Source organism: Herpailurus yagouaroundi, unplaced genomic scaffold (assembly GCF_014898765.1).
Source record: "Herpailurus yagouaroundi ecotype Mexico unplaced genomic scaffold, PumYag 28, whole genome shotgun sequence".
Lineage (NCBI taxonomy): Eukaryota > Metazoa > Chordata > Mammalia > Carnivora > Felidae > Herpailurus > Herpailurus yagouaroundi.
Window position 1 is genome coordinate 77,705,941 of NW_024412376.1, and position 27,926 is coordinate 77,733,866.

The 27,926-nt window shown below is 42.3% G+C and overlaps 1 protein-coding gene across 3 annotated transcripts in view; it reads left to right on the forward strand.

Moving 5' to 3' along the window:
* Nucleotides 1–27,926, forward strand: part of PAPSS1 (3'-phosphoadenosine 5'-phosphosulfate synthase 1) — a 106,687-nt gene that overhangs the window by 49,904 nt on the left and 28,857 nt on the right. For all 3 annotated transcript variants that reach the window (XM_040476672.1, XM_040476663.1, XM_040476680.1), the window contains exons 7-10: nucleotides 2,056–2,167; nucleotides 4,474–4,679; nucleotides 8,541–8,676; nucleotides 22,200–22,468. In XM_040476672.1, coding sequence (XP_040332606.1) covers nucleotides 2,056–2,167; nucleotides 4,474–4,679; nucleotides 8,541–8,676; nucleotides 22,200–22,468 — 723 coding nt within the window. The remainder of the gene's footprint in view (nucleotides 1–2,055; nucleotides 2,168–4,473; nucleotides 4,680–8,540; nucleotides 8,677–22,199; nucleotides 22,469–27,926) is intronic.

Below are 27,926 nucleotides of genomic sequence, written 5' to 3' on the forward strand. Positions count from 1 at the left end.
ATTTCCAGGATTTGGAAATGTATTTAATGTATTTAATGTCATAAGATTTATCTATTTTGAAATAGCAAAGATCAAAGATTGTGTAAAAGTTTTAGGTTTATCAGAAGGAATGAGTTCTTAAAGCTTCAAAGTACTATATAGTAATTAAAATGAACATTTTTTCCCTCCAAACGTGTTTCATAATCCTCTGCCAAAACCTTGAATCTCTTATTTGGTAAGAGTCATTATGTGCATGTCTTAGCTCTCATTAACTGTTCTCCCCGCCAAAAAAAACCTACTGAGGTAAACTAGATACAACAACATTGGAAACTATAATTTATCATTTTCAAATATTAGAGAATTTTAAATTATATCCTTTAGACGTACTTTTAAAATTGAGAGATGAATAAGAAGCTGGACCAGAAGTTGAATTTCCCAGCCTTTCATTTAGTTACTAAAAATCCAGAACACCCAGGGAAGCACCAAATCTTTAAGCACCAACAAATTTCTGGGCTTAGAGAAGTCCTCTTTAAGTAATTATTCAAATCCCTGATTAGAAGTATAGATTATTTGATGTGCTTTATGGGATTGGGTCTCTGACCAGAAGCCAGGACATTCTGAGGGAGCAGAGAGGGAGAGCCGGAGAACAGAGCCACGTAGGAAGGTGGCCGTCGCAAAGGAACAAATGTTGTCATTGACATACTTTGCATGGAGTGAACATACATATATACACAGAATGAGGATGAATGATTGTGAATCCAGGTCAGCAGAGCTCTACAACACAGAAACACAGTAGCTCTTTTAATGTAGTGGCTTGTTCTTTCCACGGCAGTTATGAAAAGTAATTAAAAAATCCATCTTAAGTCGGATAGTGTATTAACTTGGGGGGCCAGAGCAAATACCGTAGACTAGATGGATTAAACAGCAAAAATTGCCCCTCTTGTGGATCTGGAGATTGAAAAGTGTAAGATCAAGGTGCTGGCTGATTTTGGTTCTTGGTGAGACTCTTCCTGGCTTGCTGATAGCTGTGAGCTCTGGTGTCCCTCTTCCTGTGAGGGTACCAGACCTGTTGGATTAGGGCCCCACCCTCATGACCTCATTACACCTTGTCACCTCCTCATAGGCCACATCTCCAAATACAGTCACATTGGGGATTGGGGCTTCAACATACGAATTTGAGGGGGAACACAGACATTCAGTCCATAACACATACCATCTAGAATTGAATTCCAGTAGAGACAAATAGTGGCCACTGTCCAACGTTTAGAAATAATTGGTAAGAGGAAAACTTGAAAGTAAGTGAAACAATTTGGTCTATGTATATAATTTATCCTGTGACTTACAGGAGGGGAATACATTGGCCCACATACTTTGGGAATAAATGGTAAGCTACATTTTACTGCACCCAGTTGGCCAGGTGCTTTATCTTTTCTCATTTGAGAGCCACTGCTGCACACACGCACAGTTAAAAAATGAGCATATCCAGCTTCCGTTAATGGTATGTAGTCCATCAATTCCTTAACGTTCTGGTAGGATAGGTTAGAAATCTTAAAAGTCAAGACGTAACATAACCTTTATAAAATAAAGGGTGCCCTGTCATTGGTCAGGCACTTGTTCTGGTAAATATTTTTATGTAAAGTTTGTTTTAGTTTAAGGCATTAGTTGTCACAGTATAACTTGCAGACTATCATTTAGCATTTTCTGGGAACCTATTAAAAATACAAATTCTTGGGCCCCACACCAAAGCGATTGAAGTAGAATCTGTGGAGGTGGAACAATCTCTATTTTAATAAAGGCCTTCCCAGGGTTTCTTCTAGCATATTAAAGTTTGAGAGCCACTAGTTTAGGAGATGCCATCCTTATTAGAAATGCTTTGAAGACTAATGTTACGCACATTGATTAGGAGAGATGCACATTTTCCTAGTGCCCTTAATCTTTATTAGATTTGTATAATCTATAATCATTCTCGAGGTGTTTCTTTCCATTGCTTTCCAAATTAAACTCTTAAAGGTTATTAGTGTTTTTGTGCATAAGTATATGAAGTAGAGCATTTTCCTTTACTGTCTCATTTACTAGGTGGATATGCAGTGGGTACAGGTTCTGGCAGAAGGTTGGGCAACCCCCCTGAATGGCTTTATGAGAGAGAGGGAGTACTTGCAGTGCCTTCATTTTGATTGTCTCCTGGATGGTAAGAGCTTCTGCATTCAATTGTACATTGAGTATGGAAGAGAAATTACACAGGGGCAGCAGTTCATCACTGCCTCTAAAAAGTAGTGGTGATGTCTTCAATGGAGGTAGCATTTTAAGTGTTTTATTTATTTTTGAGAGCGAGTGCAAGTGGGGGAGGGGCAGAGAGAGAGAGGGAGACACAGAATCCAAAGCAGGCTCCAGGCTCTGAGCCGTCAGCACAGAGCCCAACCTGGGGCTCGAACCCACGAACCATGAGATCCTGACCTGAGGTGAAGTCGGATGCTTAACCAACTGAGCCACCCAAGTGCCCTGGAAGATAGTATTTTAAGACCAAGTTATATCGGTACTGAATGTTTGAAGTGAACCGTGAGATCTTTTTGTTTTGTTTTGTTTTCTGGATTGTGATTTATTGCAGAGGGAGATATGCAGGTTTGTATATGCAGGTTTCCCTGGGCATAAGGGCTGAAAATGGATTTAAGAAACGAATAGAATTTCCCTCTGCTGTATCCACCTGATCATCATGGAAGGCCTTTCTCTGAAAAAGTGCACATATATCCTGAATTTTGCTGTCCTGAAATCCATGCTTGCGTGGTTTTTTTTGAATTTTTTTTTCAATGTTTATTTATTTTTGAGAGACAGAGGGAGACAGAGTGTGAGTAGGGAAGGGGCAGAGAGAGAGAGGGAGACACAATTCAAAGCGGGCTCCGGGCTCTGAGCTGTCAGAACAGAGCCCGACGTGGGGCTTGAACCCATGAACCGTTAGATCATGACCTGGGCTGAAGTCGGAAGCCGAACCGATGGAGCCACCCAGGTGCCCCTGCTTGCTTGAGTGTTCTAATAAGGAATCAGCAAGGCCAAGTTAAGGAGTCCTGAAATAGGGGCACCTGGCTGCCTCTCAGTTGGTGGAGCATGTAACTCTTAATCTCAGGGTTGTGAGTTTGAGCCCCAAGTTGGGTGTAGAGTTTCCTTAAAATAAAATCTTAAAAACAAAACAAAGAAGTCCTGAAATAGATGGTCAAAGTGATGGTTCTTCTTCCTCTTTTAAAGCACTAAAAAAAAAAAATTGTCAAAGGCATTGATGTTTAATATATTTTACTGACAATTCAGCTACCCAGAACTTTGTATAGTGTTGGTAAGATTAATTTGTTACATTAAATAAAATATTTTTAAATGTCACTAAGCCTATAAAATAGCCAGACTATAATATAGTCTGTGTTATGACTTTTAACTAAGGAATGAAATTGATACCAGAAATTGTAACTCCTAGTCATTCTTCTCAAGAAACTTGTATCACAAAAATGTAAGTGTTAGATATTGCTTTTTGATTGTTCTTCTTTGGAACCAATGGCAGAATCTTTGTGGACTGCCTCCTTCGGAATGATTTAGCCTTGTGTTTGCTGCAAATCTACCTATTAATTTTCCCCTTTAAACTGTACCTAGTGGTGGTAACTTTAAAGCAGCCAAGCAGTTATCACTGATTTTTGTTGACCTCTTTTGTCCAAGGAAGGCAAGCCATGATTTCCAAGAAAGTATGCGTTTATCTGGTATGTAAATAAGATCCACATATGAATTTGAGAGTGCATTTTATTTTTCTAACCTGGGCATGATGAGTAGGAAAAAAAAAAAACTTTTAGAACTTGAAAGGTTGGAAACTGAGGATGTGCTTATTGTCTCACAGACAACATATTTGGATTGAAATAGACACACTTGCTTCCTTTGTTTCTTGGCCAGTAATCACTGGTATTGGTTTAATTCTGATTAAAAACGAAGAAATCAAAAAACCTTTTGGGTGTTTTTGTCTTCCTCTCTCAAGGAAACCCAAGTATCCCCAGCAGACTCAAGTATACTTGCCACTCAAAGTATAGTTATCAGGACGGATTTACATTTTCCTAGAAAGGCCCTGAAATCATTTTTTGTCTTATTCATATATTGGAGGTGCTCAGTATATTTTGAGGACACCAGGCTTAACCAGTTGATTCTTCCTTGTTAAACTGTTTCTTCTATGTCTGTGATTTTATACCACTTTTTTTCTTCCCAAAGACAGTTTCATGAATTGTTGTGGGAAGTGTGGGAAGTACATTGCTACACGGTGTTGACACTCTTAATGTTTTGCTGGTTTTTTTTTTTTTTTTAACCCGTTTGCGGGGGGGGGGGGTTGTTCTCTCTCCTGATTTTCTGTGCCAGATACTGTCACTGACCCATAAATCTTGTATTATTTGAAGAGCATCCCCTGAAGTGGAAGGTGGATATATGGCCTGTTGAGTAATCCAAGCTGTGTGCTTCATGTTCTCTTGTGTCCTGCAGGGGGTGTCATTAACTTGTCAGTACCTATAGTTCTGCCGGCTACTCATGAAGACAAAGAGAGGCTGGACGGCTGCACCGCATTTGCTCTGATGTACGAGGGCTGCCGTGTGGCTATTCTTCGCAACCCAGAGTTTTTTGAGCACAGGAAGGAGGAGCGCTGTGCCAGACAGTGGGGAACAACGTGCAAGAACCATCCCTACATCAAGGTCCTGAGCAAACCTTGCTGCCTTGTATCTTGATTTGCCAATAGTGTTTGTGCTGCAGTGCGGGCATCACCCGTGATGTTGACTCTTCTGTTGGAATTGTTCATATTTTGCAGAATGGGGGGGCGCCTGGATGGCTTAGTCAATTAAGCGTCTGATTCTTGATTTCTCGGCTCAGGTCACGATCTCAGTTGTGAGATCGAATCCACGCTGGGCGTGGAGACTGCCTCAGATTCTCTCACCTTCTCCCTCTGCTTCTCCCCTGTTTGTGCATGTGGGTGCTCTCTCTCTCTCAAAAAAAAAATTATTTTGCAGAAAGGACACTGGATCTTAGTGTGATGAACCATGATCTTGTCATTTTGGTGCAGATAAATAATTGTTCAGTAAATCTTTTTTGCATTAGGCACTGAGCTTGGTGCCAGTTCTGGGGATATATGGCTGATGTACACAGCAGGCACGTTCTTTATAGGCTTGGAGCTTACTGGCTGGTGGTGGAGCAGACATCATGTGCTTACAGGTCGGCTCTGAAGACAGGGTGCTATGGGAGCCCGTGGCAGGGTGATTTTATCTAGTCTGGACTTCCAGTCGAACGTTGTTTCCGATATGAAAATAGTGAAATCCACTTAGTCTTTCCAGAGGGCCTTGTGTATTTTATGTATTATGTGTGAAATGTTATTGAAGTAAAATTCCTGTCAGTTTTAAAGTACACTATGAGCTTTAAAAGAAATTAAGTGAAATTTTAGTAGCTTTATCTAGAAAATTTTTTATGACGTCTGTTTAGATCCTGACAGTGTCCTAAATCGCATCCCATGAAGGATAAGAAGTGATAAACTTTTTAAAATAGGGAGATATATTGTTTTAGAAAATAAGGAATTTGAACTAGTGATGGTGTCAGATGTTTCTTCAAAGTTAAAATTCTGCCGTTATTAAAAAAAAAATTTAATGTTTATTTGAGGGAGAGCGAGAGAGAAACAGTGCATGAGCAGGGTTGGGGTGGGGGCAGAGAGAGAGAGAGAGACTCCAGGCTCTAAGTGAGGGAGGGGCAGAGAGAGAGGGAGACACAGAATCCGAAGCAGGCTCCAGGCTCTGAGCTGTCAGCACAGAGCCTGACACGGGGCTCAAACTGAGGAGCTGTGAGATCATGACCTGAGCCAAAGTCAGATGCTCAACCGACTGAGCCACTCAGGTACTCCATAATTCTACAGTTATTAATGGTTTACAAAACATGCTTATGTAAATTCTTCAAACCGCATAGCAAACCTATAGGATGGGTGGCATTTCTATCCTACACAGGGAGAAATTGAGACCTACAGGGGATAGATGTCTTGACCAAAATTATAGAGCTAATAAGTGGAATGAGGGTCTGATTTGAATTAAAGACTTTGTGGGGGGCCTGGGTGGCTCAGTCGGTTAAGTGTCCAACTTCAGGTCGTGATCTCTTGGTTCGTGAGTTCAAGCTCTGAATTAGGCTCTGTGCTGACAGCTCAGAGCCTGGAGCCTACTTCAGATTCTGTGTCTCCCTCTCTTTTGCCCTTCCCCCACTCACGTTCTCTCTCTCTCTCTCTCTCTCTCTCCCTCCCTCCCTCCCCCCTCCCTCCCCCCTCTGTCCAAAGTAAAAGTAAACTTAAAAATTAAAAAAAAAATGAATTAAGGACTTTGTGGCTTCAGAGCCATCTTCCATAATCTATAGCAGAGAGTAATTACTGATGCATGTGCCGCTTCTATTTAGAGTAATCTGCACAACTTGTTAGGATGCAACCTTGAGGAACCAGCAGGATTTCGATAAGGAACGGTGAGAAACACAATTCCAGTTTTAGGGATCAGGAGGAGCAAAGACTCCATGTGTTTGAGAAATGGCTGGTTATTAAGCAGGAGAGAGGACCTTGGGAAGAGAAAAGGCTTAGCATTCTACCCTGAGATGTTAAAATGTTCAGTCATCACATGGTTTACATATATTTATGCTTTATGCTTTTCAAACTGCCTTTCTGTTGTTTGGTCCTTACAATGATCCTTGGAGGTAGACCAGTTTTCTTTAACTTGAGGAGTCTTCTTTTGGGTTTGGCTTGCCCAGACCTGTAGAGGCACCAGTTAGGAGTCAGGATTAGAGTCTGTCGTGGGTCTTTTGTGCTGCTCTGCCTTGCTAGGAGTGGAGGTCACAGGCAGCCTGGGAGCATGAGACAGTCACAAACAAAGTGGCACTTTAAGAAGCTTGGCCTGGTGGTCTTGTGCAGGATATCCCCATCCCACCACCACTTGCACTGGTACTGTCTGAGCTCTCCAGGTCTCCAGCCTACACCATCCGCTGTGCTCTGGCTGGAATCCCGCTTCCTTATGCCCACTGCCTTTCTGTTCTTGGAGCAGCCGGAGTGAGCCTTCAAAAATATAAATCTGAGCATAGCACTCTATCCTCTGAAACTCTCCAGGGGCTGCTCGTTGTCAATAGAATAAAACCCAAGTCCCGACGAGGTCCGGCTCTGACCTTCTAACTCATGGTCTGTCTCTCTCTCTCTCTCTCTCTCTCTCTCTCTCTCTCTCTCTACCTCTGCTCCTGTCCCTGCTCTGACTTTCCTGGCCCTGGGCTGCTTCTCAAGGACAGATGCTCCAGGCTTTTGTTTCTGCTCCAGCACTTTTTACTTGTTCTTCCTCTGCCTGAAATACTTTACCTCCGTGGCTGGTTCCTTTTAGTCATCTCGGGTTCAGTGCCACCCTCCTCAGAGAGACCTTTATTGACCCCTTGCTCTTACATGTCGTTCACTCTGCTTCCTGGGCACTGTGTTCCATTGCCCCAGTTATTTTCTCTGTGACACTCGTCACTAGCCACTACCTGTCTGGCTTCTGTTCAGTGTCCCACTAGAACGTAAGGTCTCTTAGACCTTTCTCCCATTTTCTGCTGCATTTCCTGGTGCCCAGCAAAGGCCCTGGCATGTACCAGTTACTTGGTAAATATTTATTGAATGAAGGGTTTGATGGATGGGGAGGGACTTTATAGTGAGGGACTTTATAGACCCCGTAGGAAGGGACTACAGTGGTCTGGGTATATTATTAGTACCTAAGCTGAAGCCAGGGAGGGAAGGGTGAGTTTCAGCTGTGCTGTGGAAGTGGACAGGTCCCAGAGGTCACATCCCTACTCTCAGATGCAGGGAAGGAACATGAGTGAAGTTGTGAGAAATTAGAGGTGATGTGGAGATCAGAAGGTATGAATTTGCGTCCAGCTCCATCAGCATTGCTTTAAATAGTCAAAAGTTTAGGATTGGAGAACACAGAGGAGGGGTGGGCTCACTCAGGGTTACAAAGGTTTCTTTACAACAGTGTACAACAACAATGAAGACAATGTTTTGTTACATAACAAGTCATAATTACTTACTTTGACGTTGTTTGCCTTTACTATGTAAATATCCTAGTTGTGTCACAAGACCTCTGAGAAATTATAAAATATTTTCTAATTTTTGTTTGTTTTGTTTTTTAATTTTATTTGAGAGAGCGAGTGAGCATGAGCGGGGAAGAGGGAGGGGGAGAGAGAGAGAGAGAGAGCGAGAGCACGCGCGAGAGAGTGCGAGAATGAGAGAATCCCAAGAAGGGTCCATGCTCAGCATGGAGCCTGATGTGGGGCTTAGTCTCATAATCATGAGATCATGACCTGAGCTGAAATCAGGAGTCAGACGCTCAACTGACTGAGCCATCCAGGTGCCCCAAATACATTCTAATTTTAATGCGTCTGTAATCCCAGTTCAGTTGATAAGCCAAACATATTTACCATTGGCCATAAGATTAGTTTACAACTATATGTAGCTCATGTGAGGGAAATGTTCTTCCTTATTTTGATCTTGTTTTCTTTAAAAAAAATTTTTTTTTTCTTCCCATTAGATGGTTATGGAACAAGGAGATTGGCTGATTGGAGGAGATCTTCAAGTCTTGGACCGAATTCGCTGGAATGATGGTCTTGATCAGTATCGTTTCACTCCTACTGAGCTAAAGCAGAAGTTTAAAGATATGAATGCTGGTAAGACATGGATCTGATTATCTAACATGGTACTTAGCCTGGAGTTTCTGCTTGATGGGAATGTTCTATTTTTTCCAACACTTACTGAAGTGTGAAAGAGAATGATGAGTAAATGTAGAATGGAATGTGTTGGGAGAGGTAGTTGATCTAATCCAACCTATGTAATTCTGTTAGATTGGTGTAATTTGGAAGATGGTTTTGCCAGTTACAGATTGACCTTTTATTTGTGTCTTATAAAACTCATATGCTAAAGCTGAATACAGCTATGGAAGAGAAATTGAGTAATTCACTCTTATCAATGTGCTTTATATATTGGAATATCTTATGAGTCTAACATATCACTGCATAAACAATATCATGTTTGCTGTTCATTCAACAAATGTTTATTGTGCACCTTCATACCAGGTGCCAAGTGCTGAGGATCCATTAATAAATAAGACTGGAGCGTATGGTGTATAAGAGAGAGATGTAAAGGAGATAACAGGAAAAGGTGTTGAAGAGTAGGTTAATAATGGTTTCAGATTTCTGGATTAGGGTGAAATGGACTAGTATGAGTAGACTCCATAGATGCTGCTCTTTATTATTATTATTTTTAATGTTTATTTTTGGGAGAGAAAGACTGAGTGCGAGTGGGAGAGGGGCAGTGAGAGAGGGAGACACAGAATCCAAAGCAGGCTCCAGGCTCTGAGCTGTCAGCACAGGGCCTGATGTGGGGCTTGAACCTGTGAACCGCAAGATCATGACCTGAGCCAAAGTCGGACACTTAACCGACTGAGCCACCCAGGCGCCCCGTTGCTCTTTATGACCCTATCTTATCTGGGGCAGGGATTTTCTTATCTGACAGTTTGTGAATAGTAGGTCTTTCACACAGAGGTAGGTAAATGATGTGTTTACACTGGTGCACCCACACTCACAAATTCAAGCTTCCATGTCAGGGACCAGCATTCACTGTAGAGTTTGGGAGGCATTTTTAAGTTCTGAAGATTGCTGCAATCATGCTACCAATGAATTCTCACCCATTACCGAAGTGGTTAAGCCCTAAGCATTGCTGCTGCCTTTTAAAATATCTTCTGTGTAGAAATGGAGTGGACACGGCTGAGAAAAGTTCGGTGAAAATGGTTGCTTTGTAAGGAACTAGCTGGCCACTGAGCCGTATTTGTTAACCCGGAGCCTCCTTCTCAAGTGACTACAGAACCTGGGCAAGAGCATTCGTTTCATGAGTCGTGTTTAGCTTCTGTGAACTCCAGGTCCTGGTAGTCGTGCTGTTCCCTGCTTCACCACCCAGAAGTCATGTGGTTGTTGAGAAATTACTTTCCTCTCTAAGGCTCACTTCCCTCACTTGTAAAAATGAGGACAGGTGATACCTAACACATAACATTTTATTTTAAAAAGTGAAATAAGTTGCTTACGGCACTGTAAAGGGTACATGGTAACAGGTTAATGTGTCATAATTTCTGAGTCTGAAGCTAGTCTTACCTATTTGTGTAAAGGTTAGAGAAAGAATATCTTTTCATTCTTTTTTTCTTAAATGTTTGTTTTTGAGAGAGATAGATAATGCATGCATGCACGGGGGCAGAGAGAGAGGGAGACAGAAGATCTGAAGTGGGCTCTGTACTGACCACAGAGAGCCCTATGCGGGGCTTGACCTCACGAACCGTGAGAATGACGACATGACCTGAGCCGAAGTCTGATGCTCAACTGACTGAGCCACCCAGGTGCCCTGAATGTCTCTTTATTCTTAAACTCTACTGTACTTCACTGATATTTGAGCTAAGAATGTAAAATCAGTGGAGAACTGGAGGCCACACACTGTTCAGAGCTGTGCAGTTCCCACCCAGCCTGCCTCATTTGTTCACAGTTTCTGCTTGGCCCGTGTAGGATATCTGAGCCTAGGGCCCCTGCCCCCACCCCTCCTTAACTTCACTCATCTCTGAATTTGAAGCATGACTGAAACTACGTGTGCAGATGTTTTTCTGGATGCTACACTTGGTGCCTGCCTGTACGATAATATATTTTTTTCTTTTTTGCTAACATGCTTTGGGCCAGTCATAGGGGAATGTGTCGTGATTGCTGTAGGTCAGTGATGGCACCTCATTCTCTTCAGTCAGCAATTTAAGGGTCCTTGTGTAAGTCCGTTCTGGCATTGAAATGTAAGAGAGAGGGGCTTCCGGGAAAGGTTTTTCTTCCTGAGAAGAAACAGGCTTAGGACAAAAAGTCCTCTTTTCCTATACTTTTTCTTCCTGCTCGGGATGCTGTCATGGAAGGATACAGTGTTTGCAGCTCAGGTAGCTATTTTGTATCTGTGAGAATCCATGAGAACCTTACACTGAGTTTCTGGTCTAGTCCTGGAGTCCTTTATATCCGGATTTCTTATTCAAAGACTGAATGCGTGAATTATTTAAGACACTTCGAGTTGGATCTTATTTCGTATGCAGCCATAATCATCTGGTGGTTTAAGACATATAGGCCTTTGCTTTTTTTCCTGGTAAACAAGAACATGTTTAATGGAAAGCGTGCTGAGACCACACCATATTTACTTTAATTTTTTGCCAAAATTTGAATTCATAACTGTAATTCATGTTAGTAAATTAATTGTTGGCACTGATGAGGGGTCTTATCAAGGAATTATTCATAATTGGAGTCTTTAATATTACATCTGTTTTATGCTCTTCTTTTCGAGCCAAACATTTTAGGTCATTTAGAGAATTTGTTGCATAATGAGTGATTGCAACTTTGTTTAAAGTAGCTGAGAGCCAATTATCCTTACATCAGACAACAAAGATTGTGGAGTATTATTTTGTTTACTTTTCCATTTTAGACTAAGACAAGCAACAGACCAGGAGTTTCTTTTGTAATTCTTGTTCCCTCTTTTAGGAGGCCATTAACAAGTCCTCTGCTGATGTGCCTGTATCTCCTACATAGTTCAAGGAGAGAAAAACGCAATCTTTATTCTTTCTTCTACTTGGGGTTTGTTTTCCTACCTCTCCCTCTTTCTCCTTCCTGCATCTTAGAAGAAGAATTTTGATTACCTGATGGTGGGGTGTTGTCTTGTGCTCATTATTATTATCACTTCTGCTTCTTTGAGACTGTTCTGTAGCTTGGAAGGATTGAGAAGTCTTTAATAACCACATCAGTGATTGCAAGGTGACACAGTCCCAGAGGGCAGGTTCTTTGAGTCACTGATGGTTGATCACTGTCTTGGAAAGGAAGAATGGATTTCACTTAACCTAAGTGAGAGCCAGTTAGTATTTATTACACACAGAATATTGTTCTCTTATTGGATTACCAATAAGAAAAAGTTGACATAACTCCTTCCAGGCTAGTATAGTATCACAGTGTTGAAGAAATCTGGGAAAGCTTTGTAGAGTTGTTGAACTACAAACTAGAATGGATGGAGACGGCAGGTGGATATATTACGCAAAATTGGGAACAATACATGAGAAGGCTGAGGCAGAAGCAGATAGTTTGCCTGTGAAGGCACTAGACTTTCTGGACCATAAATGACAGCGAACTGGAGATACCGTGATTCGAAGTTGGGTGCAGGGAGCCTCTGTCAGTTAGGTCAAGGCACACTCAGATGAGGCTGTCAACATAATTTAACGAAGTATTTGAAGAAGGGTGGTCAGGGTTAAGGGAACCTAGGAGGAAACTTGAGGCCTCCAGTGATTAGCAGCTTTGTGTAGTGTTACCCCTCCTGAGGACGCTAGGAGACTGTGTTTCTGAAGCTGGGTGAAAGGAACTGAGCTGTGAGGAGGGGCTGTCACCAGAATCCCCTTACTCACCCCCCGGTTGTAGGGGGACGGAGGCCAGAATCACAGTGCTGAGGCAGAATGGTGCTGGGGCAAGAGCCCCCCACAAACTTTCTCTGTTCTCTGGTTGTCTGTTAACGTCTCCCACATCACGGAGGCAGGAGTACAGCCCCCATGGCCTGACACACAGATACATACACAGACACACAACAGACTAGGCAGGAAGGAGAATGGAGAACAAGTAGGACAGAGCCCAATTGGCAATACATTCAATTTTTTTTTTTTTTTTTACTATAATTTGAAAGCATTTCTAGGCTTGAGAATGGAAAACAATTTATTGCTGCCATACTTTGGGGTATAAGAGTATCACTTTGTGAAAAATGCTAACTAATATGTTCATGTTTACTCAAGTGCCCTGTCTTATTGATTCTTTTTCCCCCTTCTAAGCAGTTTAAGTGAAAGAAAGATCAGTAATTTATGATGGTCCAGAGGAAGGAAGAAAAACCAAACTCTTTCTTACTTGCAACTCTCTTCAAAAAAGCTCCCACAAAAACAAACATTAAACACACAACCTTCCCTAATAACTCTAGAACTACTGTCTGTACTCTTGTTTAGCTGCTATATTGACTTAGGGAAAATCAGAAATGCCTATTATTAGAGCTTTGGGGTAAAGTGGCTGATAATAAAGCTTGAGTGGGACTGGGAGAGACTTATTAATGAGTGCTGCATGTAGGACAGTTTTACAGAGAAGAAGTTGAAAGGAGGGAAGCAGGAAGATGTTGTAATTCTGGGTTTAGTGGTTGGGATGCATACCAAGGCTCTGACTGTGGGCTGGGCAGCGAACACTGTTTGGAGAGATCTGGGGGAAGGGTGACTGGGAGTCAGGAGCACTTCACGCTCCTCACCTCATCTGTTGCTCGGAACAGCCTTGCTGCCAGAACTGAAGTTGTCTGTGGGCACTGGGCTAAGAAGCCACAGAGCAGGGTCGGAGCCAGGTTCTTTGCGCCCAGTGGCATTTGCAACCCCGCGTCCTCCTACATGAATCCGGGGGTCAGTGCTCATGCTCTTCCCACCACCAGGAGGAGCTAGCGGTTGCCATTTCCTTTCCCTGTCACAAGTCAGCACGTGCTGAGGAGAACCTTTTCCTGTGTTCCTCCCCTCCCACCTGCTGGAAGGAAAGGGATCAGACTGTACTTGTTTCCTAGCGTGTTGGCTCCTGGACTAGAGGGAAGGGGAGAGAACTTGCTTTACTGGGTTGTCCCTTTACGTAGACATCAAATAAGAAGGAATAGGTTTTGGGGGCCAGACCTGTGTTTGGCTTGAGTAATAGTGAAGGTGGAAGGATTGACAGGAGAGGGGACAGCAGTGAACATTATGTATTGAAACGCTTTCAGTAATAAGTCTCTATAACTGATGAATTGGATGGTCAGAATTAGAGATGCAGCTAACAGAAGCCATCTGTGTGCACACAGTAATTGAATCCAGGCAAAGGGATGAGTTTCCCGAATGAGTATGCAAAGAAAGCACTTCATAAGACACAGCAATGAACCTATTGCTCTGAGAGGACTACAGGATGTCAGAAACAAGTGATCAGCCTGAAATGGCCACACAGAATATAAAACATACACATCTGATTACAACTTTGTAAAAAAAAAAATGTATGTATAGAGAGAAAACTAGGGGATTGTGCAAAACAACCAAAAACAGCTATGTTAGGATAGTGCATTTGTAGGCAGTTTTCCCCCCCAAATGTCCTTAGTGTTTCATGGTTTTTACTTAAAAGGGTCAAGGGGAAGATGAAGTAGAAAAGCTTGGTGCCATGGTTGGCAGGCCCTGAGACCGTGAAGGCCGTGGGGTCGGTGTTTTTTGTCAGAAGCAGTGGAGAGGTTGGGACACTTTATTATTTATTTATTAAAAAAATTTAATGTTTATTTTTGAGAGAGAGACAGACAGACCATGAGCAAGGGAGGGGCAGAGAGAGAGAGACACACACACTGAAGCAGTCTCTCTCTCTCTCTCTCTCAAGCAGGCTCCAGGCTCTGAGATGTCAGCACAGAGCCTGACACGGGGCTCAAACTCATGAATGTGAGAGCATGACCTGAGCCGAAGCCACTGAGCCACCTAGGCACCCCAGATCAGGACCCTTTAAAACAAGAAAGTGCCTATTGGATTTGGCAGGAGTTTCGTGTTCACTAAGTAAATGAATGCGGTCCCATTCTTTTCTTCCATCGCTTGATCTTTCACACTGTCACCAGGCGTATCTTCTGAAGACAAAGATATAATCATGTTCTTTTGGAGTTGAAGGACCTGTATTCCTTTTATCATACACTTCTCCTCTGATTAGTGAATGTTTGCTTCTCCTCCTCTGACTAGATTGTAAGCTCCTGGGGGTAGGGCCAGTTTCACCATTGTTACCTCAGGAAGGCATATCTAAAACAGAATTTCTGTCCTGTCCCCAAACTGGTTTCTTCCTTGCCTCTCGCTGCCCTGGCAGGTGCACGGAGTCTGGATGGGGGAGGGGGCGTGTCTGGTGAAGGGGCAGTGAAGGCTGATGTGTGCAGCTGTAATGGAGCAAGCGGAGCTGAGGTCTGGGGACAGTGTGATTCACTGATTGGCTGCACGTGGTGTAGGAGGGCGGGAACAGAGCCTGCAGGGAGGTCGGCAGGAGTGGAGACTCAGGTGCCTGTGGAGTGCTAGAAGGCAGCCGGGGAGACCGTCTGGAGCTCAGGGGTGAGTTGTAGTCAGAGGATGCAGATTCAGGAGCCACTGACATGGAGCGCTCGGTGACCTCAGGCATGGGGGGGCGCGGGATGGGGAGAGGTCTGAGGGAAGGGGTTCGCCTGCCTTCCCTGTTGCCACAGTGTGACTCCATTCCCCAGCGCGTAGGTTGTGTCTGTCAGACGAGCCTGTCAGAATCCTGGGGGAGGAATAAATGAAGCATGAGGAAGAGTTGGTGGAAGTTTTATTTTACATGGAAGTGTGGGAACATGCTCCTCAGCAGCAGTCTTCTAATTTTGTGGTCTCTCTTCTTGCTGTACCTTCTCCGACGTCAACCCCGCACAGTCCTGTGGAGACCCATTTTCTATAAAACATGACTGACTGAGTCACAGCCCCTGTTGAGTACGCTGCATCCTTCCTAACCTGGCATTCGAAATTCTACGTAATAATCTTGTGCCAGGTTTTATATCCACCTTTGGCAAAGTGAATGATTCTCTGTTCCCCAGACACATCTCTGCTTTCCTGTCTTAACACTTTGGCTCACACCAGTCAGCTTGGTTGTGGTGCTCTGTAGACTTCTCAGCCACGTTGCATTTGTCTGTCGGAGGTCAGTCAACAACAGTCTGTGGGCCGAATCTGGCCTGCTGCCAGTTGTAGTAAATAAAGTTTTATTGGAAAACAGCCATACTCACTGGTTATCCATTGTCTGTGGCTGTTTTTGCACCACTTTGGCAGGGTTGGCATAGTTACAGCAGAATCCCCCGTGGCCTGTGAAGCCTAAACGATTCACTCTGGCTTTTTACAGAAAAAGTTTGCTTTTATGCGTGGTGTCAGCAGCTTCACGGTGTACTTTCTAGAAGTCAAGATTATAGAATTCCTGGTCTTTTTCCAGGAACATGGAGACAGAGGTCTAGAAAGAGATGGAAATCAGAAGTATAAATATTAAATTTTAGTCATCTTGTAGATCATCTCCCATTTTCAAACACAGTTAAAACAGTCTTAAACTAAGCCATAAAGAATTACAAGTAGAAAGGCAAATATTTGACACTCATTGTGTGTGACAGTTAGGAAAATGATTGTCCTTTAGAAAACGAGGATGAGGATGTGAGGCAATAATGACAGTTGCTATAAGTATTAGTGGCCCCAGGTCCATAGTGGCTCCTAATTGCTTTTTCCATCCTTGATGGAAAATTGAGGGAGGAAAATTTAATAGTGATGCATTGGGGTTGTGTTAGTTGGGACAATATCCTGGGGTGTCAGCTTCCAGTGGATCAGGTATTCCTATTATATTGTTCATCCAGGTAAGTTCTCTAGTGGACAAACCAGATGGTAGGGATGAAAATACAGCCTGCGACTAACAGCTAAAGCCATTTGTGTAATTCATTGATAAATAGTTAGAAGAGATTGACTAGAAGTTTAGGAAAGACCTGGTAATATTGGCAAGAAAAAATGGGCAGATAGATTTCTGAGGAGTGGATAGTAAGGAAATAATTCTACCTGGAAGAAATGTTGGCAGTAAAGTCCTTCATATGCTGCTAACGCATTTTTACTGAGTCATCTGTCTTAACTTTATCTGTTAAATGTTCAGTGTGGAGCTAGATTAATTCTTTTTGGAAAGAAAGCCTGCATAGATAATAAATCATAAGGATCTATGAAATATGTGTCTTTGAGACCGTTTATCTATATGTTTCCTTTTGCACATCCTGTCATATAAATAATCCTGCTAAATGGTGATTTTACAAAATCAGATTTGATCTGATTGAAGTCTAGGCATGTAGTGGTCATACCTGAGATATATCACCCAGGGGCCCTATTCAAAGATAGATGCCTGTTCCTAATTAAGGAGGACAGAAGCTAATGAGCACAGTGCTAACGCACCCTCATCTTGCAAACACCATCTGACAGTGTGAGTTTATGTTGGTGTGGACCCTTGAGCCACCAGTAGAACAGTGGGTTTAGTTTCTTGCCAGGAATATTTATTTATTTATTTATTTATTTATTTATTTATTTAAATTTTTAATTAAAAGGTTTTTTTTTTAATTAAAAAAATTTTTTTTAATGTTTATTCATTTTTTGAGAGACAGAGACAGTGTGAACGGGGGAGGGGCAGAGACACAGGGAGACACAGAATCCGAAGCAGGCTCCAGGCTCTGAACTGACAGCACAAAGTCTGACGCACGACTCGAACTCACAAACCATGAGATCATGACCTGAGCTGAAGTCAGACACTTAACCGATTGAGCCACCCAGGTGCCCCCAAAGGTTTTTTTTTTTTTTTTTTTTTTAATGTTTATTTATATTAGAGAGAGCAAGCGCAAGCAGGGGAGGGGCAAAGAGAGACAGAGACAGAATCTGAAGCAGGTTTCAGGCTCTGAGCTGTCAGCACAGAGCCCGACGTGGGACTCGAACTCATGCTGTGAGATCACGACCTGAGCTGAAGTTGGACGCTCAACCAACTGAGCCACTCAGGCACCCCAAATTTGAAATTTTTTTTAAAGTTCATTTATTTTGGGAGACAAACAGAGTGTGTGTGTGTGTGTGTGTGTGTGTGTGTGTGCGTGCGCAGGTGGGGGAGGGGCAGAGAGAATCCCAAGCAGGCTCTGGGGCTATGCACTGCGCCCAGCGTGGGGCTTGATCTCACAAACTGTGAGATCATGACCTGAGCCGAAATCCAGAGTCAGATGTTTAGGGCGCCTGGGTGGCTTAGTCAGTTAAGCGTCTTACTCTTGGTTTTGGCTCAGGTCATGGTCTCACAGTTTCGTGAGTATGAGCCCCAGGTCAGGACCTGCGTGGGATTCGTGCTCTCTGCCTCTCTCTGCTCCTCCCCTACTTGTGTTGTATCTGTCTCTCTCAAAATAAATTAAATCCCCCCCAAAAAGAGTCTAGTGTTTAACTGATGGAGCCACCCAGTGCCCCTCCTTGTAGTCACTTTTTTTAATAGTTTGTTTGAATCGGAATGTAAATAAGGTCCACACATTGTATTTGCTTCATATGTCTCTTGTCATAGTTTTTTACGTTTTTTAACTTTTTGTTTTGAAATAATTTTAGATGTATAGAAAAATTACAAAAATAGTATCAGAAATTCCTGTACATTCAGCCAGAATCCACAGCTACTAACATTATACTCTATTTGCTTTGTTGTTCTCACTCTGTCTGAAAGTTGTAGACATGAGGGGATGCCTCATTATCCCTTAGTATGTCTACATGCCTTTCCTAAAAATTCCAATCTCCTGCCTAACCATAGCATGCTTGTCAAACTCTGGCAAAGAATATTGATGTAACACTGTCAAACCCATATACTCTGTTCAAATGCTGCCATTGTCTTAAGAAGGTCCTTTAGAGCAAAACCAACAACAGCAATCATGTTTTTTCTTTGCCACCTTTCCTTTCTGGTTCAGGACTCAGACATGTCTCTTTAGTCTACTTCAGTCTGGAATTGTGTCTGTTATGACCTTGACATTTTTTTAAGAGTACCTATCATTTATTTTTGGAATGTCTGTCGTTTGGATTTATCTGCTGTTTCCTCACAATTAGATTCAGGTTATGCAATTTTGTCAGAGATCCTACTGGAAGCATTTGTGAGTTCTCAGTGCATCATATTTGGTGGCTCACAATTTTGATTTGTCCTAAACTTTTTTTTTTAAGATTAACTTTTTAAAAAAATTTACATTTCTCTCTTGTTTAAGATTGTGTTTGCCAGGTTTTCCTGCTGTAAAGTTAACAAATTTTGTACTTACTAAGAAGTATTTTTGGAGAGAGATTTTGAAACTATAAATATCCTATTATCAAACTTTTACCCACTAGTTTTAATTTTTTTTTTTCAAACGTTTATTTATTTTTGGGACAGAGAGAGACAGAGCATGAATGGGGGAGGGGCAGAGAGAGAGGGAGACACAGAATCGGAAACAGGCTCCAGGCTCTGAGCCATCAGCCCAGAGCCTGACGCGGGGCTCGAACTCACAGACCGCGAGATCGTGACCTGGCTGAAGTCGGATGCTTAACCGACTGTGCCACCCAGGCGCCCCTACTCACTAGTTTTAAGGGAAGCAAAAATAATATAAAAGCATGGAGGGGCATAAAACATTAAGAGACTCTTAAATACAGAGAATAAACAGAGGGTTGCTGGAGGGGTTGTGGGCGGGGGGTAGGATGGGCTAAATAGGTAAGGGGCTTAAGTAATCTACTGCTGAAATCATTGTTGCACCATGTGCTAACTAATTTGGATGTAAATTATAAAAAATAAATAAATTCTAGAAAGTAACAAAACAAACAAAAACCAGATACTGCCAAGTGGTGAGTTTTCTAATTGTCATTCTTCCTACATTTGTTTGTTGACCTTCTGCCATAAGGTAGAGTATTCCATTCTCTCCCATTGGTTTATTCATTTATTTTATTCTTAAATTTTTTTTAATGTTTGTTTATTTTTGAGAGAGGGAGGATGAACGGGGGAGTGGTAGAGAGAGAGGGAGACACAGAATCTGAAGCAGGCTCCAGGCTCTAAGTTGTCAGCACAGAGCCTGATTCAGGGCTCGAACTCACAGACCGCGAGATCATGACCTGAGCCGAAGTCGGATGCTTAACTGACTAAGCCACCCGGTGCCCCTTGTTGATTTTATTCTTTATGTACTCACATATTCCTGTTTTACTCAGTAGGTTACAATTCATTGCTATCATTAGCATTATTATTTACATTGGTGTTTAACTTGTCCTGGGTTGGCCATTGGGGTTAGTCATTGGGTCATACTGGTTGCTCTACCCACTCATTTTCTGAGCACTTCCTTTCTTTATGACACACAAGATGTTCCAGCTCATGTTGTACTTGCCTTGCCCTAGCCCTAGAATCAGCCATTTTGCCAGTGGTATTTAGAATAGAAAATTTGTGCTTTTGTTTTGCTCATTGTCCTTGGGTAGTGGTTGCTTGCAGGACCTTTCAGTGGACAGAACTAAGAGGTGTGTATATGTATATGCACACACACACACACACACAAATAACCCCACACATTTATAGGTGAAGACCATGAGCTCATGCCGATACTTTCAGTCCTAATTCAGTACCGCATAGTCTATTCTAGCCTTTCTCCTTTCCGTATTTATGCCTTCCATCTCCGACAGTTTTTTGTTTTAATGTTTTTAATTTAATAGTCGGGGAGGGGCAGAGAGAGGGAGGGAGACAGAGGTTCCGAAGCAGGCTCTGGGCTGACAAGCCATCAGGCAGCGAGCCTGATGCAGGCTTGAACCCACAAACTGTGAGATCATGATCTGAGCCAAAGTCAGACTCTCAACCAGCTGAGCCACCCAGGCGCCACCATCTCCTACAGTTGAGAATCCTGGCTCCCATTATCCTTACTATATTTACGTATTTGCCCTCCCTTGCTGTATATAAGCAGTCTCCCAAACAGGTGGTCTCCTGGGCCGTGGTCCTGCAGGCTTGTGCTGGCCCAGTGTCCTCCCCACTCCCTGAGGTGTGAGTCTGGAGTCTCCTCCCGCTCCCTATCAGTGCAGTGACTCCCATTGGCCCAGGAGGAGGATTCACTGATGCTTACTAAGTGTGTTTGTTGAGATCAGGCTGTTTATAAAGAATGGGCAGCATAAAGTGAAGGGAAGAGAGGTGAGTGACCAGACTTAGGCCGGAATCAGAGTGGGTAAGGTCAGGCAGTAATCTCCTAAGTGGGGAAATATATACATTCTTCATTTGTCCTTTTATGAAGGACTAGAGTATATGCAGTAGAGTCAGGAGGTAAAATTGCTTCTTGCTCCCAGAGTAGGAGGAATTCTGGAGTTTTACTTAATGGTCAAAGGGATGTTTGGGGATCTTTTTATATCCATATATAAAACAAAATTTGAAGTGAATTCAGGATAGAAAAACTTTCGGGTGTGTACCCTCTTCCCATCTCCTTAAGGCAGAATAGTTTTAAATGCTCATATATTTGTATCAAGACTTTCTTATTCTTTGTACCTTGTATCAGCTATTTCATGGGTGAAAACCAGCCTTGTTCATATATAAAAGGTAACCTAACAACTTCAAAGCATAACAATAATGCTGTAAATCTTGGAATATCGCAGGTTGTGTGCCCCCCCACCCCCCCGCGCTCAAAAAAACGCAAACTGCTGGTCAAAAAAGTTGTCACAAATTTCCTCCTTTGGCCTTTTGTCATCATGATAGAAGACAGAATTCAGAACAGATTGGGGAAGACATTGTATGATTTGGCTTACAGTTGTTAGAAGAGGGGAAGATATTCTTCTGAGTCAGGCTTCGACCAACATGGCTTGATGCTCTACCACATGTTGTGAGGGCAGTAAAACACACAGCTCTTCTAACTGGGTTCACCACTCTGTTCTGTGAAATTTCTCTATGACTCCAAAGAACCATGCTTTCTAAGAACATAGCCTGTTAGCAAGCTCCATGTGGGAGTAAAGGCAGGGTTGTAAGCAGAATTAGTCTAGGAGTTTTCATTGCTTGGGTAATAGCAATGGCTCTTGTGAGGGATAGTGTTGTTGCTAAAAACTGTAATACAAAATCTAGACCTGGCATCACAAAACAACATAGGGTTCTAGTCAAGCAAAGTTAAAATCAGTGTATATGAGCATATTTGGATAGTAAGTAACTTTTTTAAACTATAAGTTTTTCTACCTTCCTGTTTCCTTTTAATAATGCAGTGTCTTAGGTACTGTGGAGGGATTGACCTGGTGGGTAATTAAGGCACAGGCCAAGAAATTATATCCATTGTGAGCAGCTGAACCAGGATGTTGGGACCAGAAAGTCTGGTGATTATTCTCGTTTCCCATGAATGCAGAAAGCAATTGTTGTAAATCCATGACCATTCTATTACACATCCTCAGACATGTAAAATTTGTAAAGTAAAAACATAGCAGAAGTAGAGGTCAAGTTGCCTTGGAGTAAAAGGTCAAAGCAGTATATGTTTTTCACCAGTCTCTGATTGTGGGCATGTATGTTTGTTTAATCCTAAGCATCAAGCTTTAGGAAGAATTGCTTATCCTTTGGAAGGTAATCTGTTAGAAAAGTACTATTCTTGACTCTGGAAATTCTCTTTTCAGATGCTGTCTTTGCATTTCAATTACGCAACCCAGTGCACAATGGACATGCTCTGTTAATGCAGGATACCCATAAACAACTTCTAGAGAGGGGCTATCGGCGCCCTGTCCTTCTCCTTCACCCTCTTGGGGGTTGGACCAAGGATGATGATGTCCCTTTGATGTGGCGTATGAAGCAGCATGCTGCAGTACTGGAAGAAGGAGTCCTGAATCCAGAAACAACAGTGGTGGCCATCTTCCCATCTCCCATGATGTATGCTGGGCCAACTGAGGTAGACTGCTTTTAAGATTTGAACTGCAGCACAGTTGAAATCACATTTACTAATATAGCTAGAGTGGATATTTCTTTGATCTGTTGGTCTGCTCCAGTCATTGCCTGGAGTACTGTCATGCTCTGTTGGGAATGTTCTTTAGAGGTGGCCCCAGAAAAGCAGCCTTTTTGTGAACAAGAAGACAGAGACTTGGCTTTTGGTCCCAGTTTTGTGAAGGAGGGAACATTCCCTGCAGACAGATGGCTCAGTGAGCTTGGGAAGGTGTGACAGAGGTACCCCTTAAAACTGTTGGCTAGCTCTGATAATACCCATCTTAGTCCTTTAACAAAGTACTGTCATTCTTCCCTGGAAACAGATTTGGTCTGATTTTTGTAGCTTCTAAATTTTGGAAGGGCCACAGGTATTTTAGTGGGAAGGTAAGCATGGTACCTTTTAAAAAATTCTCAGAAAACATTCTTCATCTGTTTATAAAAGACTAGAACAGAATAGAGTCAGGAAGTAAATTACTTTTTAAAAAAAAAATTATTTTAAGTTTATTTATTTATTTTGAGAGAGAGCGAGAGAATGAGCCAGGGAGGGGCAGAGAGAGAGGGAGAGACAGAATCCAAACCAGGCTCTGCACTGACAGCGCAGAGCCTGATGCAGGGCTTGAACTCCTAAACTGTGAGATCATGACCTGAGCCAAAGCAAGAGTCAGACACTTAACTGACTGAGCTATCTAGGCACCCCAAAATTACTTCTTGATATTTGGTGGGAGGAGGGTTCTGGAGTTCTCTTTAGTGGGCAAAAAGAATGTTTTGAGATCTTTTTATGAGCATACATATAGAAGAGCACTTAATCAGGTTTTTGCTTCAAGGCAGAATAGGCATTCAAAAAAAATTTTGTTGAATGGATGAAAAAATCAATGAATGACCTAAGAAACAGTATGTGGCAAATTCCTAGCTAGCTTCTTGTTGAATTTTCAAGATGAAGTGCACATTATTGTTGCACTGTTTTTCAGCCCTTGAAAGGAGATCAATTTATTTATAATTACTTGGGAGGCAAACCCTTTTAAAAAAGATCTAAACAATTTGTGTATATTCTGTGATGTCTTCCTCCGTTTGGGAAATCCAAGCGTGTTTGGCTGTTCAGGCTCAAGCCTAAAAATTTTCATTGGAACTTAGTTGTGGGGTTGTACACTCTTACTCTTTATCCAAGAAAAACCGACAAAGATAAAACAATCATAACAAAAAAGCTGAAAGATTAAAATGTATTTGATTCTCTTCTTAGATCCAATGTAAATAATGCATTGGAACTTCAGTAGATAAAACTCCTCATATTCTTCTCTCTTTGTTGGTATCAAACGTTCATGAAAATGGGGCAGTGATCACCCTTTAAGTTTCCTAGAGACCACTGCGACCTTTAGTTCTTATATCTCAAAGAGTGATTAAATTGTTTTTGAGAAAAAGTAATGAATTTTGTTCCAGTAGTTCCACACCCTTTCCTTTGGTGCTGTCTTCATCATCATTTTAAAGGAGTCATTTGGTCTGAAATTCTGCGGAGTTTGGATGAGTGGTTTTGAAAATGGGAGTGACCCAAACGACCAGCGTCAGGAATAGGCTACCTAGGAAAGGGAAGGGCTTTACCATCCGAATTCAGGATATATTTTGTCCTCTTTGTGTTTCGTTTCTTTGTCCTTATGTAAAAGGGGAAGAGAGATGACATTTTAATTTTTTTGTTTTTCAACGTTTATTTATTTTTGGGACAGAGAGAGACAGAGCATGAACGGTGGAGGGGCAGAGAGAGAGGGAGACACAGAATCGGAAACAGGCTCCAGGCTCTGAGCCATCAGCCCAGAGCCCGATGCGGGGCTCGAACTCCCGGACCGCGAGATCGTGACCTGGCTGAAGTCGGACGCTTAACCGACTGCGCCACCCAGGCGCCCCGAGAGATGACATTTTAAATAAACCAAAAATTGCTTTTAAAAAGGGGAGGCTGAGAGGATAAGTAGTAAAAACAGCCAGCTGTGGTAAAAACAGATTATGCTTTCTTGAGAGAACACAACAGAGGATGGAAGCATGCTGTTTTGTCTACATTGGAAAGGTTTTTCCATCTTCTGATTTCAGAACGTGGGCTGTTTCTTACGGAAGATTCAAAGGTGAGGGTATGTAAAGGTACATTTGGGGTGCAAGCTAGCATTTTGGCTTATCTAAGGGTTGAGTTTTTGGCAAGCATAGCTGACTTGTTGGTGAGCTGGCTGCAGCAGGCCCTTCCTTGGCCTCAGATTTGACTCCTGTGGCTACCTGTCGGGGCATTGTCTGGTGAAGACACTACAAGCCTGCTGCCGGGGGGTCCAGGCATGGTTGTGGTTTGCCACCGGTTGGTTTGTAATCTCAGGTTAGGCTTCTTTGGACTTCTCTGGGTTACATTTAAATGCACAATAAATGATCATTTAACTGGTGCACAGGGAGGTCGGACTAAATGTTCTTTAAAGGGTCTGTTCCAGGTCGTTTTCTAGTTTGTCTTATTTTATTTGAACCTCATATTTAAGTGTAGCATACGTAGGAAACAGCGCACATTTTACGGATGTATGGTTCAATGAATTTCTCCTATTTGAACAGTTATACGGCCAGCATCCAGACTTTAAAAAACAAAGACTATTAATCTGCACCCTAGATGCTGTCCTTCCTGTCCTTCTGTTCCCTCCCTGTTTTCCCCCAGGTGGTCATTGCTATCCTCACTTCTTACATCGTGGGTCCAATTTGCTTGTGCCAAAGTGTGGATACCCTGGGAAGCAGACTCTGAGAGCAAGGTTAGAGTTCAGGAAATTTATTAGGGAGAGCCCTTGGGATCAATGCTCATGGAAGAGGAGAGAGAGGAAGGGAGTGGGGTTGGGTAGAGGGAAAAGTTGAGCTGTGATTCAGTCTTAGCGGAAGCCTGATTTGACCCTATGGAGTCATGGAAAGGCCCTCAGAGATGTTCCATGTTGCAGAAGAAATAGTCACTGACGCCCCTGTGTTGACCAGTGATTGGCTGCCCAGGGAAGGGGCATGCCCTTGGCCACTGTTGCTCTTTTCTGCAGAGGCAGTTTCTGAAGAAGGCTGACAGCTGCTGGGTATGTGTTGGCCCCTCTCCCAGAAGCTAGGAAAGAGTCCTCTTTTCCTGGGGGGACCCAAGTGTTGCATCACAACATCCAGTCCAGCCTTTTTATAACTGAAATCATGCAGTATATACTTTTTTTGTGTCTGGTTTCTTTCACTTTACATTGTGTTTCTGAAACTCACATCGTGTGTGGTTATTCTTAGTACAGTCACTAAGTACTACCGTACTTGTGTGTGATTGCACCCAATTCTGTTGGTGAGCATTTGGGCAGTCGCCAGTGCTTTGCTATTAAGAATAATGCTGGAAAAAAAATTGGGTGTTGTATGGAAACCAATTTGACAATAAATTTCATAAAAAAAAAAAAAAAAAGAATAATCCTGGAGGTGGCTCAGTTGATTAAGCATCCAACTCTTGATTTTGGCTCAGGTCATGATCTCACAGATTGTGAGTTCGAGCCCTGATGGTGTGGAGCCTGCTTGAGATTCTCTGTCCTCCTCTCTTTCTGCCCCTTCCCCTGGCTCTCTCTCAAAAATAACCAAACATAAAAAAAAAAAAAAATAGTGCTAGTATGAGGATTTTAAGTGCATGTCTTTTCATGGACATTTGTGTTGGTATATTCCTAGGGCTAGCATTGGTGGGTCATAGGGTTTGCATTTGTTCAGCTTCAGCACATGCTGTCCATCAGTTTTCCCTTGTGGTTGTACCATTCTACTCTCCCAAGTGAGAAAATAAGTTATGTCCTCACTATACATGATTATCTCTTCTCTTCCATTTTAGCCAGTTTGTTCCTTTAGCCTATTTAGCCTCACATTTTATAATACTTTACTACTTCTTAGCCAACCTCAAAAATGTTTTCATTGAGCCAGTTTTACTGGAGAGGAAATGGAGAAGTGGGAAATGAGTTGTATTTATATACAATGATTGAGAAATGGAATATAATAATAGCTCATTTTCATTGAGTTTTTACTGTATTTGCCTGGCAACATTTCAGGGATTTTATGTGTAGTAGCTAACTTATTCTTTCTAGTAACACTAAGAGGGTAGGTATGATTATTCTCAGTTTACAGATGAGGAAACTGAGGTAGAGCTGTTAATAAACTTTTCTAGATCACAGAGTAGTCTATAGATAGTCTGGGTCCAGGGCCATGTACTATAACTTCCACAAAATTTTTTTTTTTTAGTTTTGTGGTATATTTTTAAAATATATATTTTTAAATATTTACTTTGAAAAAGAAAGAGAGGAATCCCAAGCAGGCTCCGTGGAGGGCTCGAGCTCATGAACCATGAGATTATGACTTGAGCTGAAACCAAGAATCGGATGCTTAACTGACTGAGCCACCTAGGCACCCCAAAATATGTTTTGAAATAGGTGGCCACATATGTTTTGAAAAAGAGTTTGGAAATAAATTCTTAAATCATCCTATAAGAGTCCCAAAACAGTGAGGTCAGATGGCCCTGTCTGGTGTTCATTGGAAGAGGAACTTGTACACAGTGGCTTTCAAACTTATTTTTTGTTCATCACAGCCTAGAATTGTGGGTTGTGAGATATTTTTGTCCATCTGTATTCTTGCTCTTTGTATTCTTATGATACCTGCCTCATGGTATTAGTAATATCTGCCTATCTTTTTGTTGTTGTTGTTGTTCGGAGTGGATAGGATGATGTAAATCATTTAGTACATTGCCTGGTTGGTGGCAGCACATGATAATAATATCAACCGTCTTTACTAAAGACAATAACAAACTGCTTTGCTGCAAGTTCTCAACACCCTTAGGATTCTGTCCCCACATCATGGGAGCTGCCTGTATACCTCAGGGCACTTGTCAGTCTGTGTGAAGTCCTAGAATTTCAGCTTCGGAGGGGTGACCTCCTCTGGAACAGACTTCATGTCCTTTGGTTTGGAATGTCCTTTGGTGTTTGAGATAATAAAGAACATGAAAATAAATAATAAAAAGACAATGAAGATAACCACTTTTTGAGTGCCTGGGTGTGTGTCTGTCACACTGAATAGATTCTTTGCCTACATTGTATAACCTCATCCCCACAACAACTCAATGAGACAGCTTTGTTCTCATTTTACAGATGAGGTTACTGAAGCTCAGAGAGGCCAAGTGGCAATGGTGGTCCATCAGAGAACATCAAGAGTGGGACTGTAAAGTGGTAAAAGCAGATTTTATTCAGGAACTATTGCGATAGGGAAAAGAGTCCAGTATAAAACTGTGCTCACTTCTGAATACTGCTAAAGTGGGGATTGACAGCCAAAGGGCAGAGTGGGTGGTAGTGGGGAAAGGGTGGGGAGGTGGTTGGGAGGGGGCTAGTCAGTGGATAGAAAATTACCAAGAGGAAACATCAGAAGTTATGAGCAAGGGATGATTCCAG